The sequence below is a fragment of the Schistosoma haematobium genome, chromosome 1, assembly GCF_000699445.3.
Source record: "Schistosoma haematobium chromosome 1, whole genome shotgun sequence".
Taxonomy (NCBI): domain Eukaryota; kingdom Metazoa; phylum Platyhelminthes; class Trematoda; order Strigeidida; family Schistosomatidae; genus Schistosoma; species Schistosoma haematobium.
In genome coordinates, this window is record NC_067196.1 from 23,207,640 (window position 1) to 23,233,891 (window position 26,252).

The 26,252-nt window shown below is 33.2% G+C and overlaps 1 protein-coding gene across 1 annotated transcript in view; it reads right to left on the reverse strand.

The window, feature by feature from the left end:
- Positions 1–7,909: 7,909 nt before the first annotated feature.
- The window catches only part of MS3_00005342 (uncharacterized protein), a 29,789-nt gene continuing 11,446 nt past the window's right edge, over positions 7,910–26,252 (reverse strand). The window contains exons 11-15 of the mRNA XM_051213394.1: positions 24,132–24,522; positions 16,919–17,135; positions 14,727–15,106; positions 11,730–11,876; positions 7,910–8,831 (exon numbers count right to left, since the gene is read on the reverse strand). Coding sequence (XP_051073448.1) covers positions 8,724–8,831; positions 11,730–11,876; positions 14,727–15,106; positions 16,919–17,135; positions 24,132–24,522 — 1,243 coding nt within the window. The 3' untranslated portion in view covers positions 7,910–8,723. The remainder of the gene's footprint in view (positions 8,832–11,729; positions 11,877–14,726; positions 15,107–16,918; positions 17,136–24,131; positions 24,523–26,252) is intronic.

Genomic DNA, 26,252 nt, shown 5'->3' on the forward strand with positions numbered 1-26,252 from the left:
AGCTAACCATAGAGACATCTTTTTAACAGAGATTAAGCAAACATATAGACAAACAAACAGACAAATGAAAATGAAATAGCCTCAAAACATTTTGCTTGTTATATTAAAATAGATTTAACTATAGTTTTTGTGATAAATTGATATGGACTGGAGAAACATTAAAAACCAAATATACCGTAGAGCCCACAACCGTACAGAGGATTCAACCTGCTGATTTTCAATACGTTTTCTACTTTAACATTTAGATATCTAATCGCTTTAGAGTCTCTAGAAAATGCGTATGCTGGAAATACCGACAGAAAACAAAAAATAGGGAAGTATGAAAAGCAACTTACCCTCTAACGTTGATGCATGTGCAGAAAACAGCTGTACTTTACCTTGAATATTCAGCTCTAGAATCATCTGAAAACATGTCAAATCTTTTTTTTAATGCTGTTGAAAGTTTGTCAAGAATTCTGATTAGATAAGTTATTGTAAGTATTTTCTAAGCTTCTGGAGTGTTTTTTGAGGGATTACCAAAGACTTCTAGCAATTTTAGTTTTCTCAAGGAACATTATCCTTTTAAGCCATTAGAGGTAATAAACTAATAGTATACACTCATGATTTTAGTGAATTTAGAGATAAATATGATGAACATCTAATATTACAAGTGATAGCCTATATGGCTGAAATCTTACATTCATAACATTATTCTTGAATATCGAAAATTCCTTTTGAATTTCATAGTTTACAGACATTAAGCTTAGTTCTCTTCGTGCAAATGCTGACGGATTATCCAGTGAGATGTTTGAATTAAAACGGAAGAATTCTTAATAAATACTTTAATATACACTTGTCATTAAATGGCCTAGTATGTCAATCCGCTCAGAATACATATGTATCAATGAAGGCTGATGAGCTGCAGTCGTCAACATTACTAAGGGTAAGATTCAAACATCAATTACATTCTTGTCACATAAGCTAATTGTTAAGTGGATTCAATAGTTCAATAGATAATACGATCGCCAATTGATGTGAAAGGTAATAAATTCAAGTCCAGACATGAGTGTCAAAGGTGAAGTTCAAGCGCATTCAGATGACCAATCCCGAATAGAATGAACCATACATCCTGGATTTTACTGGTAACTATTATTCAACATTAACACAAAAATAAATAAATAGTTTTTTGTTTCCTTTTTATCTAACATTAACTTATCAGCTATTGTTACTTAAGAGTTGCACTTTGATCAATCCTTACAGAAAAGGACCCCACACAAACCTTCAGCAATATCTTTCTACTGAAGTGTTTTTTATTTATTTTCGGTCTTTTTTGTCGATTTTATTTCTTCAAGAAAAAAAAACAATTAGAAATTCAAGTTGTTTCGTTTTTTTCTTAAAAAAAAACAAGGAGTAAATAAACAAGCCAAATAATAATAATAATAATAACCACAAACATAATAATATTAGAGTGATTCAGTATATTTCATGGTCAAGCCTGACGTGCAACTTTTAAAATTAATTTGTGTACATACATATAGTTTTTTATTGCTATGTGAGTATGCATGTTTGTATATTCATGTATATATATATCTATATTAGATATGTATTGGCATGCTCAAAGTTATTTCATCTGTTATGCATAAGATTGTAAACTGAGAGAATAATAGTAATAATACAAAGAAGAAATCAAGTGTTCTGTTCTTCTGTTGTTTAAAAAAACAAAAACAAAAAGAGAATCTTTTCTTTGTCAGTTTAAAATTAATGAATTTTCTTTTTTTAAAAAAATTTTTAGTAACAATATTTGAACAAAAATAATTTGAAAATAGAGGTCTTTATAGAATAATAATGATAGTAACCCTTTTTTTTCTCTGCTGACAACTATGTTAACGATTATGTGTGTACATTAACAAGCATATAAAATATTTGAATTTAACGGTACTTTGTATACATATACCCTGTGTCTGTATCGAATACAAAATGAACAAGATATAACATTTTCAATATTTCAATGTGTTTAAACACATTACAACTACTCACATAGAGGGAGAGCGAGAGAGAGGTAAAGTTAAGCACGAGCGCGAATAAATATAGATACTTAGACATTTATAAATTTATTTCTATGAAGAAAAATAATAAAAAAAAACAACAACAGTAAAATGATTTAATTATTGTAACTTTAAATGAACAATTAAAATTTAACAAAAAAGAAATAAGAAAAAGAAGACAGTATAGATAATCGTCAATGTTTATCATAAATGTCGATTCTATTGATGGAATGATAAATTTTTGTTGTCAATATATCTGTCTGGTGAACTTGTATGGATAAGATAGATATTATTATTATTATTATCTTGATATCATTGCAAAGTTGGAATAATAATAATAATAGTAATAATAATAATTTGTCTTTTTTTCATTGGTGTCATGCATTTAACAAAAATTATCTATAAAATAATTTACAATAAAGTTAAACTGTAACTCCCACGAATAAAAAGTAGCTTGTTGTAATATAGTAGCCATATCCAATGATGAACATTCACTTTCATATATACGCTCATATGCATTCGAGCACAAATGTAGATATACGCACTTATAAATCGCATTACCAAACATGATATACTAGACGTAAAAAGGTCATTATCACGGTAAAAAAAAAGAATAGCAATTTTAATAATAAACATAATGTATGATAAATTTTCTAAATAAAAAGTGAATTCGATAAAGAATTACTATGACTACTATTAGTAACAATACTAATAATGATCATTACTAATCGTTAGTTAATATTATTACCATTATTATTATTATTATTATTATCATTATTATTCACTGTTAAGTGTATGCATAATAAAATAGTTGGGGTATTTTCTACATGACTGATAAATGAATAGACGAAAGCGAAATGTGTTGACATAAAATGGCAAAACTCTCTATCTCTCTCTCGCTCTCATACACGCACTTTCTAGATTGTTATACTTGTGTGTAAAGAATTCATGCCTGTGTAATATAAGGGTTATTACATTAAGTGATCAGAATGAGAAGATTTTAGTAGTGAACAAAGAAACGCAACGCATAATTCGAAATGCGGGTAATCAAATCTGTGCTAATATTAAAGAGTACTACTAATGCTACTAATAATAATAATGTCACTAATAATAATTGGAACAATAGACAAAGCAATAATAATAATAATAATAAGATAGTTACCATATCAGAAGAGACTTAAATATTACTTATTACTATTAAATAACCACTCCACCCTCACTAATAATAATGAACTTATTTATCAGAATAATAATAGTAACATGATTTAACTTGGAAAATACTTTCTATAAAAAAAATAAAAATGATAAACTGGATATTTTTGGTTGATTTTTGTCTGATTATTATATAGTAAGGTGAAATTTGTGCGAGTGTGTGTGTGTGAGAGAGAGAGAAGCACACAAATGAAAAATGCGTTTGTGTGTGAATGGTGGTAGGTAGGTGGTTAAGTTTGAAGAAGATGAGTGAATGAGATAATACAGAAAAAAATATGATTATTGTTTAAGTATTTCACTATGTTATCTTGTTTTATTTTTATATTTTCAAGAGAATGAGAAAAAAACGAAGTTCTGACATGAAAAATAAATTATAGTATGAAATAATCTCTGTCATGGATTCGTTTGTCTGATCATTGAAATGAACCAGACAAGTTCATGAAAGAGACTGGAATAAGACCTGATGGATATGATGATGATGATGACTTTTTCTCACTGTCATATAACTTGTTCTTTCATGTACACTTTCACATATAAACACACATACATACACTACTTAAGAAATAGGAGTAGTTATGATAGTATTACAACTGTGTTTTCCACTTTTCTTCCTTTTCCACTTAATTATTTACTTATCCGACAATGACCTATATTAAAGAGAGAAATCACATTAGTGTAATATATTATAATACAGAAACTAACTGTCATTAGAGAATAGTATCAAACTATGAATTGCGATATTTAACTGTTTATCATAAATTTTGATGATTCCAATTTTGTTATTATTAGTTTTTTAGTTTGATAAATAAACTATCATGTTTGTATTTTCTTGCCTTCTTGTTGGTACATTTTCGGTATCAAGTTTATTTGTTGACAAATAATACAAAAAAAAAAAGTTATAGACAGAAATGACCCGTTTTAATAATAACAAGTTAACTGAGCTACTTTTAATGAGATCTGATAGAATTTTAAGGGGATTCATAAATTCGGAATAGGGAGTTGTGGAGATTGTAGTAATTTTAATAGTTGAATTCGTGAGTCGATCTAAGCTAGACTACCGTTGAATATATTAGACATTAGCATTGTTGCATGACGGCTTAGTGGTTTAGAGGTTTATTTATTTTAACGCATAGACATCGGTACAAGGAGGCACCAAATATATATGGGCCACACAAATCTCATTCGATATGTGTGAGGGCTGTGATACTGCCCGGGTGCCCAAACCGAAGCAGATGGTTTTCTTAGGGGGCCACACCCCGAGCCTTCGACCTGAAGGTCTGATCCACAAGGCAGTGGAGCACCGTAAGGAGATGCAGTCCCATGGAAGCCGGTTAGGCGCGCGAGACAGAAGGTTCTAGGTTTGAGTCTCATGTGCGGGTTCGTGGATGCGCAATGCTGAGGAGTTCTATAGTAGAACGAAACGGCCGTCCAGTGCTTCCAGGTTTCTGATGGTGGTCTTACTGAGATCTATTCATGGATTCAACTGTCAAAATTCATGAATTGATTAAATTTGGGTTTTAAAGGGATTGATAATGTGTATAGATTACAGATTAATCTCAATATTGGTGCTATTGGAGACTAGGGAACACTGGATGGATATTTCGTTCTAGGATAAGACTCATTATTGGTGAATATCTGCATTGCTACCAGCAATCGAACCTAGGATGTATAGGTTCTCATGATGAACGCTTAACCATTAGAATTGCTGAGTCAAGGACCAGTGATACAATTTCAACTTCAATAAATTTCAGATATAGTGCAATTATTATCTAATAACAATAGTGGTAACTGTTTCACTCACAACATGAGTCAACTTTACCAGTAACGATTTTTAACTAGAATTTAAGAAACTCTGTAACGCAATTCATTATTGAGATAACTATTATAGTTTGATGGGAGCTTGAGGATAAAGTGCCTACTACGATGAAACAGTTGTCCAGTAATCCCTCGTATTCTTAGTACTCTAAATGAGATGGATTTGTGATCTTTAGTTACAAATCGATAAATTGTTGAAGAATATTTTATAGAGATGATGTACAGAAGAATTTTCCTTTACAAATGAATCAGTTGGTTCAGTAAGAGCAGTAAATGCTTGAAGCACGATACAAAATGAAGATGAACAATGTTCTCTGTTTTCTGTTAATATATCGCATTCATGTAGTTTCTTGCTCGCTCTAACCACCGATTCGTTTTGTGGATGAGTATTAACGACATGAATTTACACCAAATCACGATTCTTTAATAAGATAACTTGTAATGAGAAGGATATCTTGTTAGATTACTGGAAAGTTGTCTATACATGAAGGAGAGATAGTTAAAGTGATTCAGGTTTGATAGGTTCTTTGGCATATATTGACTTAATTTTAGTGAACATAAACAGAAAGTCATAATATACATCATTCATAAGAGTAGTCCATTAACTTCCACCATTTCTACACTACAAAAGTCAGTGATCATAAATATTCATTTCGTAAATTTATGGATATCATGTAGAATATTTTATAATCTTAATCTGATTACTTGGTGTTGTTTACTTGCATCTTCCCATTGTTATTTAGGACTGCAACTGATCAGTATCTTGTTGGCATATGTGCATCCTGTGCGGTTTGCCTCGATATTGCCTTAAGTCGCAAGCTTTATGAGAAAAGATGGATAGTGGCTAGCAGTGAAATACAGGACGCATGTTTCGCCCTATTTGGGTCTCGTCAGCTGGATGTACCCTGTCGCACAAGCGGGTGGCTATCAGGACTCAGTAGCTAAATGGATAACGTGATGGCTTTTGAAAAGGACAGTGATAAGTACAAAATCGCGACACCGTCTACCATATGTGTGTCTTGACACTCTTTCGTATCTCCTCTCCAATATCTGAGTGTTTGTACTAATAATTTGCGTATTTCTAACAGGATTCCATGAGTGTTGTTATTATGTCAGTTCTCCCAAGTTTTGATCTACCTCCTATTTTGAGGTATCTATTCTACCTTTTATCATTCATATCATTACTAGTACATCCGTCATTCTCAATTGATTTCTACTCTTTATTTATCATGAATGGTTATGTAAAGTTTTTTTCATTGCTATCATTTACACATGAATTGTATTGTTTAGTTTACTGTTCTCATCTGTGCCTATAAATATTACTGTTTGATGGAATAAGCTTTAGCAAAGATTTAATTTAAAATATCATCAGTCGCTTGTTCTAAATAATAGTTTCAACAAACGACATTCTAACATTTTGAAATTCAGCCTTGAATTATCATCATTCTGAATTTTCTAATGTTCAGCGCTTCTATGGGGTTGCATGGAAATAGGAGGTACTAATGTAATGAATAAAGCCTATTGTACTTATATATGACTTTCGACAGCTAACCAGCAATCACTTTGATAACACCCAAAGTTTAGTAAATATAATTGTACTACTTGAAAATTTAAAAGTAGCATAAAATAATCATTCAATTTTCGGGCGGTTTATTACAATTTTTAGGTGTTGCAAGGTTTCACTAAAAAAGGAGTCCCACAATAGGACAAAACGGCCGTCCAGTGCTCCCAGGTTTTCCATGATGGTCTAACTTTAATCGATTCATGGTCTTAACTATTGAAATTACTATAATATTCACAAAACCCCTTCTGGTACTAAAAAATTTACAAATTTCCAAGTGGCCTAGTTTATTGGTTTTCAAAGATGATGAACTGAATTTTCATTTTTAAAGTAGCAGGCAGTCCAAAAGTAGGATAAAAGCTGTATATTGCTTGATGTTATTAGATTAATTTTCCCAAGCATTGAATTACTAATTATAAGTATTTTATGGATTGTTGAAATGGTGATCAATATTTTGTATTAAACGGAAGGTCCATTGAAGACATGGCTAAGTAAGTTAATTAACGACTTTAAACCGCCGACAGCCTTAAAGTCAGATATAATTCGAAAAAAAACATATGAACGTTTAAGAATTTAACCAATGTGTTAAGTCTGTCTAAAATCTCATAACTCTTATAATACTTTTAAGGGAAACAAGAAAAATTTAAAATATCGAATTATTCATTATTCTAATTTCACTGGTTGAAATCATGACCACCATGGAAAACCTGGAAGCACTGGACGGCCGTTTTGTCCTAGTGTGGGACTCCTCAACAGTGCTCATCCACGATCCCGCCCCGCGAAATTCGAACCCAGGACCTATCAGTCTCGCGCCAGGCACTTAACCAACTAGACCACTGAGCCAGCATCTAACGGTATTAATGTCTAACTTCAACCAATCTATCAGTATTTACAACTAAATGATATGATTAATATTTATCTCATGCCCAACTTGATTAAATTTTATTGACCAAATTAAATTACTAGAAACAGAGAAGCCTCTTCTTAAACCTTGTCAGTTGTGAAAATCAGTGATTATTATCAGGGTAGAATGAATAAGATACTGACTATTATTGAATCGAACGAACTCCAAAAACATCCTAAACAAAATAATTATATATTCAATTATACAGATATATTTAATCCCATTTGTAGTGAACGAGACTCAGGTGGGGAAAAACAATTTCTTTATTTCATACAAATTTAAGGAATATCTTCGTGAAATATAATCATACACTTAATGACTCATTTGCGAATCTTCCATCAATTGTCCTTTACATTTTCTATGATTCTTCTAATTGATGATTCCTTTCTATTTCCCGAGTCTTCATTCACTATATTTGGTGTCTTTGCTAACCAGGAGGCGGAGAGAGTGCAGTTTTGAGGACGCCATTGCAGGGCCTGGAGTGGAGGTGCTAGTTGGGGCGGTTTGTCAAGGGAATGTGATGTCAAGTGAAATGTTCTGGTGGGGCGGTGTTGGCTGTAGCGGTTGCTGTCGATGGAGAGGAGTTGTGAGATGTGCGGCTGCTGGACGGGCATTGGATTTTGATCGTCCGGTTGGTCGACATTTCTACGAAGATTAGCATACCGACGGACCCGATATTTTGAAGGAGAGCGTGGCAGAGACTAAGGCAGAGGAGAAAGTGGTACGGCGAGCAGAACCACTGTAAGAGCAACTGTTTAAAGGAGGGACGAGTGTTGTGCATGCTACTTATGTCTATCAACATAAGTCGTATGTAACATTAATCAAAAAATGAATGGCTGGCAGTAGAAGACTAAGAAAATCAAATTAAAGTAAACAGAAATAGAAAGGAATCGTCAATTAGAAGAATCATACAAAGTATATAGGACAGTTCATGAAAGATTAGTAAATAAAGCATTTAATGTATGGTTCTTATATTTTACGAAGATATTCCGTAATTTTGTATGAAACAATAAGATTGTCTCCACCTTAGTCTTCGTTCACTATACAATTGCCTATTTCAATTTCTTTCGAAATATCTTGTGGACAAACAACAAATTAGAAATATGATAGTTTATTATAATTGAAATAAAATCTTTAATTAAAATAAATGTAAACCACAATCATTATAATATATAATTCAAATATGTTTAACGCGGTATAAAAACATTTAAATATTTTGACAAATTTGTTCAGTTTTCTTATCGAAATCCTGATTTATTGTATTCAATGCTTCAGTAATTGCTTGTTCACGTACATTTGAATAGATTACTTGAATCTATAATATATTTAAACAAAATGAAGAGATGAATAAGATAAAATTTCAAAACAAACCAGTCTGAAGATCTAATCAAGCTTAACAGAAATGATCATTGAAATTATGTGGAAAAAAAAAAGCTTGAGTATGAATTGTATAAAAATCAAGCACTTTTAAGTTACTTATTTCTAACATTTTATCGATTAAACTACAAAATTGAATTGCAAAACCACTAGTTTAATTTTGTTAATAAACTTTGACTATATTATACGTATATAGGCCTCAATATACATAAGGGAAAAAGCAAGATCCTCAAATAAAATACAGGGAACACCAACCCAATTACACTTGATGGAGAACCTCTGGGAGAGGTCGAAACGTTCATGTATCTGGGCAGTATCGTCGATAAACAAGGAGGATCTGATGCAGACGTAAGGGTAAGTGTTATGTCCCGACAAGAATAATGAATTGTAACTTTCGGGATCCATTTATGGACCAATACTAAACGTATATTTCTATTGTATAATTATTAAGTAACTAAACTATGCATGTCCATATTCCTCTTATTATAAGCTTTATTTTGACCCATAAACTATTATTATGCGTTTTACCATTCTTGAGTTATACCCAGTATGTTAATTACTACCTCCCTCATTCACAGTCACATCCGGCTAATTCTTGTACAAATGTTGTTTCATATTTTATTGGTATGCTGTGGTCTGTTTGATTGGTATATAAACTTAGTATGTTTGAAATATAATGATTCATATCGCAGAGGCTCGGATTGGTGTTCTGGACTTAACTGGCTGGGCTAGACAGAAAACAGGACCAATCAGGACTCTAGGCTGCTCATATGGAATTACACGTCCTTGATCCGATCGATAAGTCACTGCCCTCTAATCGGCCGTCACAAGTTATAACAGTAAGGATTGGCAGAGTAAGAGCGGTGTTCCTACAGTTGAAGAACATATGGAACTCAAAACAACTTTCAACCAATATCAAAGTCAGAATCTTCAATTCGAACGTTAAGACAGTCAGTTCTATTGTACGGAGCTGAAACTTGGAAAATTACTACAAACATCATCGAAAAGGTACAAGTATTTATAAACAATTGTCTACGCAAGATACTCAATATCCGTTGGCTGGATACCATCAGCAACAGCCTACTGTGGGAGAGGACAAACCAACTTCCAGCTGAAGAGGAAATCAAGAAACAATTCTGGAAGTGGATACGATACACATTGCGGAAATCATTAGAATGCATCACGAGGCAAGTCCTAACTTGAAATCTTGGAGGAAAAAAGAAAAAAGAGTAAGACCAAGAAATACATTATGTCGGGGATTGGCAAGGAAAATCAAAAGAATGAATAACATTCGGGAAGAACTGGAAAGAAGAGCCCAAGACAGAGTTAGTTCGAAAATCCTGGTGGGAGGCCTACGCTCCTCCACGAGGGGTAACAGGCGTAAGTAAGCAAGTAATATCATACGTACATTCATAAATAATTGAGCGAATAGTATGACAGAAATTGGACGCCAAGTCTATAGAAGACAGTGTTTGTGAAAATTCTATTTGGAATAATTTCAACGATTGAAATTTAAACAATTCTAACGTTTGAATTTGACTTGATTAATAAAAATTATATATTCTCCGATAATTTTAATTATGCTTACTACCCTGAAGAAGTACAGACAAGTTTGCTGGACGAAACACTGGAATTGTTTAAATTTCAATCGCTGAGAATATTTCAAATATAGTTTTCACAAATAATCAACTTTATTGGCTTTGTAGATTCGAATAAAGTATTTATGAATTTTATTCAAACACTCCTAGTTTATAGGCATCATTATCAAGGTTTGACTTGATAATTTCGAATAAATTGAGCATTGGGTAGATTGTTATAAATAAGTAATATGTTTTCTGACGTTTCGTGACTCAGTGTAAGCCACTTCTTCAAAGAATAAATAACCTAGTTTATAGATATATCCAAACATAATAACTTTAAATAATTTTTATTCCAATCTTAAGATAGAAGATAACTTGTTTGTTTTAGTGTTAAAACATTCGGTGTTATTAATTACAAGAGAGGAAATTAACTAATGAAAAAAATTCAGACATTTATGAAGCTATTATCGACTGTAGTTCTGCATCACGTTTTGATTGTTGATTCGACAACCAATTAAAAACCAGAAATCATTGGACAGCTGCTCTGTACTAGTATTGGATCTCATAATAACAGACACTCACGGCCTCAGTACAGATCGAATTCCGGATCTTTAATCCTTTCAGTAAATACAGTTTCTTAACGGAGTCCACATTCTCTAGACGTTGTTCTTTGAGGGAGCTTCTAAATTCTAGTCCTAACCCATGGATCATCAATTCATGCCCATATTGATGTGTGGGTTTTTCTTCGTTTTCTTCGTCAAATGTGGTTATTACACAACCTGTGGATGAAACCCTGGTTTTATATGGTTCAATAAATCTCACTATAAAATGATATGTATATCATGACTTTGAAGTTGCTTCCTCTTCTCCAATTGATCCAGGAGAATATTTAAATTTAAGTAAAATTGGTCCTAGATAGCTTATAATCCTAATTTCTAACAGACCAACTAACTAATTATAAGCGTAGACTTATCCATTCCACATCTGGATAGCAGAAACTGACTGTTCAAGAAAAAAACTCATTACAGCAATACAAACATATGTCACAAAAATGTGACATTACAACAAATCAGTATTGCCTATTGTTAAGAGGTTTCAAGTGGTAAAGAGATAAGTATCTAACCCTTTCTATCACCAAAAGAATTATATATCCTTCCAAAATAAATTACTTCATAATTAACAAAATCTGGACATTGCATGCGGTAATATGTACACTGTAACAACCGACAGTACTACTAAGAATAATAACAACTAACTTGTTCGAATAATTCTTTAGGTCCTTTTAATTTTGTACGTTTTGGTTGGTTACTATTCTTTACTAATTTCAATTTTCTAGCAAGAGGATTTTGTTTAGCTCTTATTTTCTCCAATTGTCTCTTTTGAATTTCTTCATCCTTCAAAGCCTGTTTGTTAAAAGAAAATATAAAAATGTAGAATCAAAATGGAATTGATGGTAGATTTTTCTCTCTCCCTCTCTCACTGTTTAGAGAAAGAGCCATTTCAAAGAAAACAGATATGTTGGCTCTTACATTGACTTTATTAGTGATAACAGTTGTGAATGAAATATAATCCCTTATTTAATTTCATATAAAATCCTTAGGATGATGCTAATGAGTAGTAGTAATAATAAAAAGGTATTGATAATGTCCATAATAACTGTGAAACTTTAACAATCAAAACACTGATTTTGAGAGAAGAAAATAACATACAAGATTACCACTTTAAAGAAGATTTAATAACTTTTGTTTAAAGATTGAGAGAATAGTAAAAACGATGTTGGCTTATTCAAAGTTTTAGGTCATTTATTTTGGATTGAGACCATGAACCGACTGGTGTTAGACCACTGCTGGAAACCTGGAGGCAGTGGACGGCCATTTCATCCCATTGTTGAGCTCCTCAGCGGTGCTCATCCACGATCCCGCTCGTGGGATTCGAACCCAGGGCCTTCAGTCTCGCGCACGAACGCTTAACCTACTGGACCACTGAACCGGCATCCAATGGTGTTAGTGTCTAACATCAAACAATCCACGAAATTGCGCGACCATCTTCCATTGTACTGAGGTAGATACCTGTCTCTACCCAACACGGATTATTTTAAACTGTTCAGTTATTGGAATAGATTTTTCTTATTTTAAATTGATTATTAACTAATTATATTAATCTGAGTTTGTACAGATTGTTGCATTTTATTAACATCATGAGCCGATCCAAGTTAAACAACGATTAAAAACCTGGAAGTAATGACGGCTGTTTCGTTCTAGCATTAAACCTCTCGGCAGTGTACATTCACAACCCCATTAGTGGAATTTGAACTCAGGACATTCAGCCTTGAGTGAAAACATTTAACTTCTAGACCACTGAACTTGGATCTAGTGGTATATAACTCTATCTCCAGTCAATCTACAATATTCCTTAAACTCAACAAGGTTGAACTCCATATTTATTTGAATGATTTAACTTAAGATATATAGTAAAGTGGAATTTTTAACAAAATCGGATATTTTATATTGAGAACTCTTTGTTGTAATCAAACATGGAATATGAAGTAAAGTTACTATTATTATTCGCATTATTAGTAAGAGTTCTTAACTCCCTATTACTGATTTTCAGGAATCAATTTTGATTAGTCTTGTGTGGATTAAATCGATATAAATGTTTTATCACAAGCCTCTTTTTCTAGAACAGACGAACTGTAGATAGCAGTAAAATCCTGGACATAAGTTTCTTCCTATTTGGAATTCTTTAACCAAATATACCTGCAACCTAGTATTGATGCTTATGGAATAAATTCAAAATCTTCAATAATGTAAAAATAATACCCATTAGATATGTTAGTGTTTATATCCACTTAGTAGCTGAGTGGTTGATGTTCTAATGTTTGAAGCTAGAGGTATTGGGTTCGATTCTCAGCATGAACAGCAACAATGGGATGCAATTACACTTAAATGAGTAGCTCATTGAATTCCACAGCTAGTCATAATCCATCTACTCCATTATTATTGTTATTAATTATTATGAATGAATAGACAGTAGCAAAGATCGATGCGTTTTAGGTTAAAGTTCACTGGAAAATTTCTCTTAAGTTGAAAAAAAAAACAATGCTCAAGATAAAAGAATTCCATATACAATATAGTTCATAATTGTCACTGTTATACCATATGACCTATTAGTTTAACAGAAACCTAGAATTCTTTTTCTCTGATAGAAATATTCTGTAAGAATTTGATGCTCTATCAAAAAAAGTATATTTCAACTATAACCTAACTTTTATCCTTGATGAAGTCATTGACTATTGGATTAAGCCATGTTGGTAAGTACAAACTACTTGATTGAGATCCATGGGATTATTGTAATCCGTGTTTGGAAATCTTACATGAGATGAATCAGAATTACTTAGAATGTTGCAAATGAATTCACTCTTTATCATTCTTACTTTACGAATCACAATATCTGTATCTAATTATTTCTACTATTAATGATACTATTACTACTTCTACTATTCTCACATTTATATTGATAATTTCATTTTAATGTACTTATATAATGTAACAAATCAAATCTATGCATGTATATGACTGTACAGTACTATATCTCACACAAAATGTTTCTTTTATATATTACCACCATTGAGTTAACTGCTTCTATGAATCCGGTATTCATCTTGCTGTGCTAATGAGGTATGGCAACTTGGACCGATGTATATATGTACCTGATCCTAAGTTGTAGCTGACTGACTGATATGACAAATTCTACGTTGCTTATGACTGATCAATAGTTTAAATAACCTATTTTGATAATCAATTACAATAAATAAGTTCAACTTTTGAACTGTAACTGGTTTAAAACAAGTTGTCTACTTACTTTTTACTTAGAAATTCATACTTTTGGTACAATTTTTTTAATAGAAATAGATTGATAAACATAACCTTTCAATGATATGGCATGTTTTAAAAGTATTAATGAATTGGCCTATGCTTTAATGTTGTTCACTTTATCAAGTGTTAAGGTCAAATTAAATAAAATTACAAATTAACATGTGACTATAGACATAAGAAAAATGAACAAGAATTGGATGGAATTAGAAAAGAAGGCCCAGGACAGAGTGGGTTGAAGAATGCTGGTCGGCGGCCTGTGCTCCATTAGGAGTAACAGGCGTAAGTAAGTAAGTATATAATCAAGGTAGAAAGGTCAGCAATTGAACATATTAATACTAACAATTCAATTTATATATTTCTTTAATTATTTATACTTACTTTTGTCAATGGGATTTCAGTGAAACCTGTAAATTGATTTAAATTAAGTTTTGAAGGAAGAATTTCTAAATCATTACAAACTGGAACCAATTTCATTGATGATAACGATGATGACGAGGTATTTCTTGGAGGTATTTTATTCTTAGATGATATTTGATTACATGATTTTTCTGAAGAAATTTGAACCTCAGAATTGATTACATTTTCTATCAACTTGGGTGATGATGATGATGATAATGATGCTGTTGAGTACTCTATAGACTGATGATTATCTCCAGGCAGTGTTAATGGTGGACGGATGATATGTTGATAACTATGTGCATGAATTGTAGGTTTATGTTGTAAAAGATAACGTAGCTCTCTTAAACATGCTTGCATACCTTATGAAGATAAAAGCAGAAAAAGTTCTACTTTAACAAAAGAAAACATTGGGGTTACTACAAAATACTAAATTATTACTATTTAAACTACTAAAAACCTGCATCAACAGAACAAAATATTGAACAGGAATACAATGATAAATAAAATCGACAAAATCTTCGAAAAAAAACTGTACACTGACAGAGTAGTCAAAACAGGTCGATTTAACCAAACAGTTTGTTTATAATATCAAGTAATCGTTAATGATGTCGTCCTGAATAACAATGAAATTTCTGTCAGTCAAATCAACCAACTTGGAGAAACACAACACAACCGCCATCACTTCAATTATTACATCATAGATCATCCTCACAATGTGTGACTGTAATATCACAAACTTGGCTTATTTATGCTGTTTTCGTCTCTATGGTTTTCTAAAATTACTTATTCCATTTTAGAAAACTATTCAATTATCTGTATTCTCCAATGTTTAGGCTACCTCATTGTCATTTGTTTCAATATTATTATTGTTATTTCAGTTATTTTCCTGTTCATCACATTAATTAATTTCGTTATGATTATGTGACATGATAATTTGAACTGATGTATAATTGTCCTCGAATGTGTATTGATTATGAATGATTAAATTATTTACTTTATTTCTTTATTAAGTCTTTAACAAGTCTTTCTGTTTTCTTATATGCTTGTGAAACCGGTGAGACCATAATTTATGGACGACCTTTGAGAGATGCTAAAGTGACCTTGAAAATGCCCACCTACTCACTAGTGTTAAATGAGAGTTAGAAACCGGTGTGAAGAATTAGGACTATGATTTACAGTTGATGGTTAGTGTGAGGAATTAGATTTGGGGTTTTCATCACCAAATGACAAAAGCTATAATGCCAAAACGCTATTTAGCCGAATGGATGAATGAATTTCGAGCCAAAATCCAAGACCTGGTAACTTAAATTTGATTGGTTCGTCCATAAATTATAGTTTCTCCGTGAAACCTTATCATTGGGATAAAAAAGTTCCAGAGTCTATGATATTTCACCTTCTATCCAACTTTTTAAATCCAATTACTCATTATATGGTTATTTAATGTGACCTTTAAAAAACAGAGGATATTCACAGGTTATTATTATTACAAATACGTAACTATCGTGTACTTTGATAATTGATGTTCATTGTTGTAGGGGTAGTAGTACAAAAGAAAGCTATGAGAGGACAAAATAAAATGTGATATCAGTTCATGAAGTTAGTAAATATTGAACAGAGTCGTTTAGGTAGTTGCATGATCATGTTGTACTTTTCATTCCACGAATTTATTCTGTCCTCTCGAATCATATTGTCTATGTTTCCATTATCACTGATACTGTTACAATTTCTCCTGTCCTCACATTTGTGTTGATAATTTCATTTCAATGTAGTGATATAATATAACAAATCGAACTGATACACGTATGTGCCAGTTTGCACATTTCTTATGACATTCCATTTAGCTCCCAAATGCTCTGGTACAACCGAGAGTGGAGAGAGTCATGTTTCTCTTTAGAAATGCTCTCACATAACCACGCGTACACAGCCACGCCCAGGGAAGTCCTATTCACTGCGTTCTCGTAACACTGGTGTCTGGGCACCCGGGCAGTATCACAGTATACACACAAATCAAATGACTTATGTGGCGCATATGTATTCGGTGCCCCTTTGTACCAATATTTATGTGTTCAAATAAATAAATAAAATAAAATTGCCTATGACAAACTGATTGACTGAATCATATTTGATATTGTTGTAACATTTTACAAGAATAATAATAACAATAATCTTACTGTTTGGAAGACGTTTTTCATCAATAATCCATTCTAAATTAGATAATAACGGTCCTGAAGTTGTTGGACATTTAATTAGTGTTTTATCCTCACAATATTCATTTGATTGATCATTGTCATTTTCAGTATTATTTTGTTGATGAAATTGATTATAATCAGAATGACTAAACTTTGAAGTATGATGTTCTGTTGGATTTGTTGTATTTACTGATGATAACTAAATTGAGAAAAGAAAATTAAGATTAAATAATCTACGATGATTCAATATTTTCCCGTTTAAAATGAATGATAATTTATAGAGTGTGAAATGGAAGTATATAGACTCTGAAGTATACTTTCATAGTTAAAAATGTATGAAATCTACTTCTCATACGAATAATGAGTAGCCCATAGGACAATTCACTGAGTGATAAAGGTGTTCGATAAAAGTATACTATACTGATGACCTTGAGTGAACCATGAAGAATTAAGGTAGCGACTCGTAGATTTTCACACGAAATTGAAAGTACAATGAAAGATAGCTTATATGATATTATTAACTAATTAACTTACTTACTTACTTATGCCTGTTACTCCTCGTGAAGGAGCATAGGCCTCTCACCAGCATTCTCCATCCAACCCTGTCCTGGGCAATCCTTTCCAGCTCCTTCCAGTTGTAATTCATCCTTTTCATATCTGCTTCGATTTCCCGACGTAATGTGTTCTATGGCCTTCCTCTTTTCCGCTTCCCTTCAGGATTCCAAGTTAGGGCCTGCCTCGTGATGAAGTTCGATGATTTTTTCAATGTATATCTTATCCATTTCCATCGTCTTTTCCTAATTTCTTCTTCAGCTAGAAGCTGGTTTGTTCTCTCCCACAAAAGGCTGTTGCTGATGGTATCCGGCCAATGGATGTTGAGTATCTTGCGTAGACAACAATTTATAAATACTTTTATCTTCTTGATGATGGTTGTTGAAGTCCTCCAAGTTTCAGCTCCGTACAGTAGAACTGCGTTGACGTTCGAATTGAAGATTCTCACTTTGATATTGGTTGAAAGTTGTTTTGAGTTCTATATGTTCTTCAATTGTAGGAATGCGGCCCTTACTTTGCCAATCCTCGCCTTTACGTCTGCATCAGAACCTCCTTGTTCATCGGTGATACTTCCCAGGTATGTGAAGGATTCTACATCTTCCAGAGTTTCGCCATCAAGAGTGATTGGATTGCTGTTCTCCGTGTTGTATTTGAGGACCTTGGTTTTCCCCTTGTGTATGTTGAGGCCTACTGATGCAGAGACTGCTGATACACTGGCTGTCTTTATCTGCATTTGTTCGTGTGTATGCGATAGGAGCGCTAGGTCGTCTGCGAAGTCCAAATCGTCTAATTGATTCTGATCTGTTCACTGTATGCCATGTTTTCCCTCAGATGTCGAGGTCTTCATAATCCAGTCGACAAGGAGAAGTAAGAGGAAGGGAGAGAGTAAACAGCCTTGTCTAACTCCGGTCCTCACTTGGAATGCATCTGTTAGCTGTCCTCCATGCACGACCTTGCACTGTAGTCCATCATATGAGTTCTGGATAATATTGACAATCTTCTCAGGAACTCCGTAGTGTCGAAGTTTCCATAACGTTCTTTTATCTACACTGTCAAACGCCTTTTCATAATCAATGAAGTTGATGTATAGTGACGAGTTCCACTCATCTGACTGTTCAATGATGATCCGTAGTGTCACTATTTGGTCTGTGCACGACCGATCCTCACGGAATCCAGCTTGTTGATCTCGAAGTTGGGTGTCTACTGAGTCTTTCATCCGGTTCAGTAACACTCTATTAACGACTTTCCCTGGTACAGACGATAGTGTGGCGCCTCTGTAGTCTTCACATTTTCTCAGATCTCCTCTCTTTGGAATCTTGATGAGGTGTCCTTCTTTCCAGTCCGTCGGCCCTTGTTCCTCCTCCCGAATCTTTTTGAATAGAAGGTGAAGCATGTTTGTAGTTACTTCGATGTCTCACTTCAGTGCTTCAACTGGTATATTATCGGGTTCTGCTGCTCTTCCACTCATTATTTGTCTGACGGCCATTTTGAATTATTCCTTCGTCGATGGATTGACATCTTTAGGAAGATCTGTGTGTGCTGCTTTTATGTCCAGTGGATTCATTGGAGTTGGCCTATTCAGGATTTCCTCGAAGTACTCTACCCATCTTTTCCGCTGTTGTTGAATTTCAGTGATTGGCCTGCCTTTTTTGTCCTTTACCGGTTTCTCTGGTTTACTATTTTTCCCTGCTAGTTTCTTTGTTGTATCGTAAAGCTGTTTCATATTTCCTTCTCTAGCAGCTTTTTCCGCCATCGTTGCTAGTTCTTCCACGTATTTCTGCTTGTCAGCTTTAATGCTTTTCTTCACTTGCTTGTTTGCTTCTATGTACTCAGTTTGTGCTCGGACTTTCTCTGCTCGTGTTCGGCTGTTGTTAATTGCTGTCTTCTTGTTCTTCCTTTCTTTGATCCTGTCCAATGTCTCTATAGAGATCCATTCCGTATGATGATGCTTCTTGAGACCCAGAACCGCTTGACACGTTGAAGTTAATGCTTCTTTGATACCTTTCTAGTTGTCCTCCATAGTGGTTTCTTCTTCCTTCAGTAGATCTTGTAAGATTTGAAACCTGTTGTTGAAAGCTATCTTGAATTCGTTGAATTTGTCAGTATCTCGAAGGAAGGCTGTATTGAACCTTTGTAGTGCTGTTTGCCCAGTTGTCCACTTCTTTTTTAGCTTCAGTTTTAAATTGGCCACAACTAGGTGGTGATCTGAAGCTATATCAGCTCATCTCCTGGTTCTCACATCCTCCATTGTCCTTCGGAATTTTTGTTGATGCAAATATGATGTGTCTGGTTCTCTGTGGTGTGGTCCGGTGAGATCCATGTAGCTTTGTGTATACGTTTGTGTGGAAATATTGTGCCTCCTATGACCAATTTGTTGAATGCACATAGATTTGCAAATCTTTCTCCATTTTCGTTTCTCTCTCCCAGTCAGTCCATGTCGTCCCATGATATCTTCATATTTGGTGCTGTCTATTCCGACTTTGGCATTTAGATCTCCCATTAGAATGGTGAGGTCCTTTCTTGAGCACTTCTCTATGATTGATTGCAGCCGCTCGTAGAATTGATCTTTAATGTCGTCGTTGCTATCATTGGTGGGTGCATAACATTGGATAATATTCACTGTGATCCCCTTCTTCTTTGTTTTGAATGTTGCTTTGATGATTCTGGATTCGTGAGATTCCCATCCTACAAGTGCATTTCGTGCTACTTTGGAAAACATTAGAGCAACTCTCTGAGTGTGTGGATCATTTTCCTCTTCGTGGCCGGTGTATAGCAGCATCTCTCCTGTATTTAGCCTTTGTTGTGCAGCTTGGTTCCAATGGGTTTTGCTGATTCCCAGTACTTCCAAGTTGTATCTCCTCATTTCCGTTGCTATTTGACTGGTCTTCCCGGTCTCCCACATTGTTCAGACGCTTCATGTACCTATAAAAATTGTTGCTCTGGTTGTTAGAAGGGGCATCGACCTCGTGGCTTTCGAGGAAACTCGGCTTTCACCATGAGGTGTCATAGTTCTTCTAAATGAAGACCTTCTAACTCCAAGAGCAGAGTTTAAATGGTTTGAATTGTTTTTTATGGTTAGCGTTTTTTTTAGCGAGTTAGTCTTCCACGGGATGGGGCCGCTAACCCCATGCCTAACCCTCATTCTTTACCCGGGCTTGGGACCGGCGGTAACTCTAGGAGAGCTACAGGTGGAGTATTAACTAATTGAGGATTGATAATATGTAATTCTTAAAATTCTTGTAATTGATTAAATATACCAAGTAGTGTGTTAAAGTATTTGGTGTGATTTAATCAATGCTCAAGGGTTTTTAAGTAACCAGATATTATTCTTCCACTCCAACTTATGACAACACTAAATAAACAAAAAGGGCTTCAAAGTATCACTAGATTGTAGCTAATGTCAGTTCATGATTAAAACTCTAATCTTAATTCATTATCCCAACAAATAAATCTAAATTAACTCCTATTACTTAACTCAATCCTTTATGCATTAAAGCTGATGTTAATCGGTGATGAAAACCCTATGACGTTTTAACCATAACTCACAACGCTAGCCTAACTTATATAAACTCAAACGTTTTTCCTTTATCATGATGGATAATTTAACATGGAATGGATCATTTATCATATCAAAACCACTAGTCCACTATAGTTAAATTGCTTTTTACTACTATTTGTTTTATAATTAAGTAGTGTTACCTGATCGGTTGATAAGTCGCTAAAGGACATCAGTGTAGTATAACTTTACCCAATATCGTTCAAATATACCAATTTTATGTATGAGGCTTTGTAAAGTTCAATTTCATTGATTTAAATTGATCCATGATTTATTATATGATTTATGTAAATCACTTCATATTTCAAGTACTTTACGTTTAAATGTAATAATGTTAGTTCTACGACGAAATGTAACCAGTGAATGAACATAATATCTTAATCCAAATATTATAATGTACAGTTATAACATGGTGTAAATCATAACAATACAAAATCATCTAACTTGTTCCAGATAGATTGTAATAAGAATGAATTAAGATAATTTAATTAATTTTGTCTCATTAATTAAACGTATTGTAAGTGAAACGATATCAGTGATAGTTAAAAATAACAATCAGTGAGATATTGTAACTCAATAACGGAAAAGTATTTCAAAACAAAATGTATAGAATTAATGATCATAGTCTTGTAAATATTGTAAGAGTGAATTCATAACTGTTTCGATCTTTACAGAGACTGGAATATGTTTCATAAATGTGTTGAAAGTAAACGCTTCTGTCAACTTTTGAACATTAATTTAATGAAAGTAGATGAATTCGAAGATGTGAATGGAGGAGATCAAATATGAGAGCTTAATCATTAACAAACAAATAAATGAGGCACATGTGCATGTATGTTTTAACACAGTTTCGTTGAGAATCAAAAGAAATTAAGCACTTGAATTAAAAATGAGCAATTATATTACTAAGTATTTTAGAATATTGGATTTGTTAGTGTGGTCAATCTTTGTAAAACTGATTAGGTATTTTGCAACCCGGTTGGCCTATGACAGTTGCAAATCAAGCAGTGAATGGACTATTCTAATACGGACGGTTCTGTTACGGAGCTGGTAGGATGATAGTTAGCCCACAATACTAACACAGGAAGAAGACGAATAGTAGGAAAGACTTGATATTCAATAAGAGAAAATTGAAATAGTGAAATTCGATATATATGGTAACGAATACGTGATCTAGATGCAGACAAGATATTAACGAACTAACAGTAGTAGCGACCAACCAGAAAAGGGCAAAAGTTATGCGAAAAATTGTTTTAATAATTAAGCACTCGTGATTATCCTTACTAGCAAGACTTTGACATTCTTCAAAAACTAACTATATCGTCACCTTAGCATAACTTTTGGTTCTATTCACTAAAGACACCAGTAAAATGTAAAAATCTTATGAACTCCGAAAGTGCCTATGCAGAAATGGTCACTCTACCATTAAATGCAAGGTATAACTTAAGATCTATTTTCAACAGTAACTAAACTGACTATATGGAGTGAAGTGTTTTGGAATTTCGTGTTAACATTATATCAATTTGGTGACGTGATATGTTGAGACCTCGGTTGAAGTTCATTTTATCCAGGCATTAAGCTACCTATAACTGAGTTAGCGACTAACTGGCCATATTACAAATGAGTGAATAATCGGTGTAACAAAATAATCTTATTTATGAAGATATATCTAAGAACAATTAGGTGTTCAGTTTTTGAAATTAACTACAGAATAAATTACATTTACAATAAAAGTAATCATGAGAAATGTTAGATAAAGACCTTGGATACCTCATTTTGTCATCTTAGAAATTTAAAGTAATGAGTCCACTGCGCTCAGTTGGGAACTTAGACTAGTAGTTGGCGAATTTGCGCACTACTGCTATATGGTTGGTTTTGCTGCATTTAATCCCAAATTGGCATATTTTAATACTAAAGCCGAAATTAGTAAGGGTTTGTAGTTTCGCGTTACTGATATTCAGGATTGCAACTGACCAACCTCTGCTGAAATATTATCATCCTGGGTAGAGTGCCTCGATATATAGCTATATTGTGAATTTTAGTATATTTCGCATGTGACTATCAGTAGAATCGAGTACAGACGTTTCGTTTTATTTGAGAGTCGTCATCTGGATGTACCTGGACATTAGGATTAAAGTCAATACTGAGCCTCGAGTTCAGTACCTTTTGCTTCTAAAGCCGAACACGTTATTCACTTGGTTTCTAATTTCACTTATTACGGAGACGGTTCCCAGTGAACTCAAGGAAGCCTTAAGAAACTCTGAAAGAGTCGAAGACATTCCATCCAATCATCGTTTAGAAGAACATTCAAGAATCTCGATGTGTAGCTTCTCGATTAAACAAATACTAAAAAGTACTGTAATTATGATTTTGTTTTCGCTAAAAGTATAAATATCTAAGTGTTTTGTATGATAATTGACACTATTTGAAATAAGATTCTTTTCTACTCGTCTCAGTCTTCTAACTTGTGTCTTGGAGGGTTCTAGCGTTTGAGTGCCCAAGTTGTACGCGGTATAGCAAAAATCCAAGTTCTACATATAACACCTATTCTATAAAAACTTGTGAAAATAGGTATATTGAGGTAATTTCCAAAAGATTCACATACGCCAACAAACAGTAATCAAAATTTAGTCAAGAAAATCAACAATCGAATAATTCAAATCATTTTTAGTAATTACATAAATATCATATCCGTTACCCTGTCTCGCGGCTGTCTGAACTCAGTAATTCAGTGGATAACAAATTCGGGTATATGAAGCGAAAGGTATTGGGTTCGAGTCTAGGTATAGACATCAGAACTGTGATTTACTTAGATCCAGCTGACAGGTTCTTGATGGGACAAAACTCCCATCTATGACAACACCGTCAACTACAAATCCATCTATTCCATAGTTCTAACTCCCTAATATATATTCGTGTACTCAATCAGTCAGCTTGTGGTCCTGTCTTCTAAAATGTATTCCAACAACATTTGGATAGTAATCACATGACCAGAAATATTAGCTAGGCAAATTCAGTCATCCAATGCTAATTATGACGATTATTATTATTATCATTACTCTAATACAAAAATCACCAAAAGCATACTTGAGTTGTAAAAAAATTATTCATATCCTCATTTTCTTCTTCAATCTGTTCGTCACATTGAAGATTTGCCAAAAATTCTGGTAAGTTTTGATCTAATTTTTGTGAATCATTTTTAATAAAAGTTTTATATCTCTCAATAGTAGGTAACTGTAGAGAATGTGAAATTTTATTGTACATTGAGGGATTATCTTGAAATGAATCATTTAAGGTTGATGAATTAGATAAGTTTGATAATTTAACTGATGCTATGGATGTTACTGTTGTAGTTGGTAGTGATAATTGTGATGGATTAACTAAGTTCGTTTGATTTGATAATTTCATTTCATCTAATAGTTGGTTTACATTACATTTAATCATCTTTGGACCTAAATCTAAACTTGATTTGTCTAACCTAAAAGCGAGAAAATAACACATCTATAAATATTGAAAATTTTCCATATTTGACATAATTGAATGGATCTAGTAGGAATCAACAAGCTTATCATAACTAATGGTTAGGGACATTGAGCGAAATAACTCAGAATTCATTCCAATAGTGAAGATACATTTACTCTTTATCTTACCTTAGATTTTGAATTTTAAGATTTGATACTTTTTTATTCCTTGACTTCATTCTTTCTTCCCGAAAAAAATAGTTTCTCAATGCTTACTCTTTTCTCTGTTATTACTTTCACTCCTTTATGATTCCATCTTTCTATGTCGAAGCTTGAGCTGATACACATATGTGCCATGTACTACTACGTTGCTTATTTCTGATTGATCCTAGTTTATTAACTAAAGTTTTATAGTTTTCATACCTATCTTGAGTATCTAATTAAAGATATGCTTTAATTCTCACGAGAAATAATTGTCCTGAAAAAATTTATAATCATAATATAAATGAATGTGAATGAGCATAGAACTTAGATCAAAATGTACTTCCTCTCCGTTTAAAAAATCACAGATGATTGTGACTATATCTTCCAAAAATAAAATCGATACCTTTCATAATGAAGAAAGAAATATCGATTATTCAAGAAAAGTTCATTAAGTAAACAGTTTATAGAGCCTGGTTCCTATTAGAGTATCGGTAAAAATATGCACGTGTCGTTGAGAGACGTTATAAAGATTTCCATAATTTAATCCGCTTATTAGACAATGTGGTTATTACGAGGAATAATTTATCTCGAGAAGAGTTATGAATTTGAGATATAAATGAAGGTTTAATTTAAAATACGAGTTTTTAAAGGTCGTTACAGAAATCCATTCACTATCAAAATCATCATATATTTGAACCCTTCATAACGTTAGAAGTAGTTTTCTAAACCATTTCCCATAGTCTTCACATTACTTGTGCATAAATCCGATAGAAGGGCAGTAAAATTACATGATGAGACAATCTTCTAAGAATTATGTATATTAATAACTTGATCATTTTTAAGTATTTATGCTATAAGAGAAAGTTATTTGTTTAGTGTATTAGTAATGCTGTGTTTTGGTTCCATGTTCACTTTGACAAATTAAGAAAAAAATGGGAACGTGTTTTTGTTAATTTATTTTGAAATGAATTTCCGTATGATTTCGCTTTCACACTGTTATTTTCACTATATGATGAATGAGTTTTTTTTTACACTAATCCTAGAAGGTTCAATCACCACTGATAAGTAGCTTTAATGAGACATTTTATAAATTGAATACTGGGGTCTTAAGTTATTCGCAACTTTTTCATTGTTAAATAATTGTATTTAATCTGAAATTTTTGTCTATTTTCTCTTTCATTTAGTAAGGAAGAAGTGGATACTGAAATTTGGTTTTCACCAAAGATTCCATTTCAAGAATTAAATGTTTCTATGGATGTATTTTTATCTCGACATGTTTCACGCTACACTGAGAACGTTGTGTATAAGTCATCCATGTTACGTAGCATTACATTTTAAGTTCCTCTCAATACTGATTTGCTCGTGCAACCGAGAAAACTTAAGATTGGTTGTAATAACACTTTTCAGTTTCATCGAACCGATCTAAATTAGACAACTTTTAAAAGCCTGGTCATTTCGTCCTAATATGTGACTCCTCAGCAGTGGGCATCCACGACCCAGAACTAAGAATCGAACATAGGACCTTCGGTATTACGAGTCAACA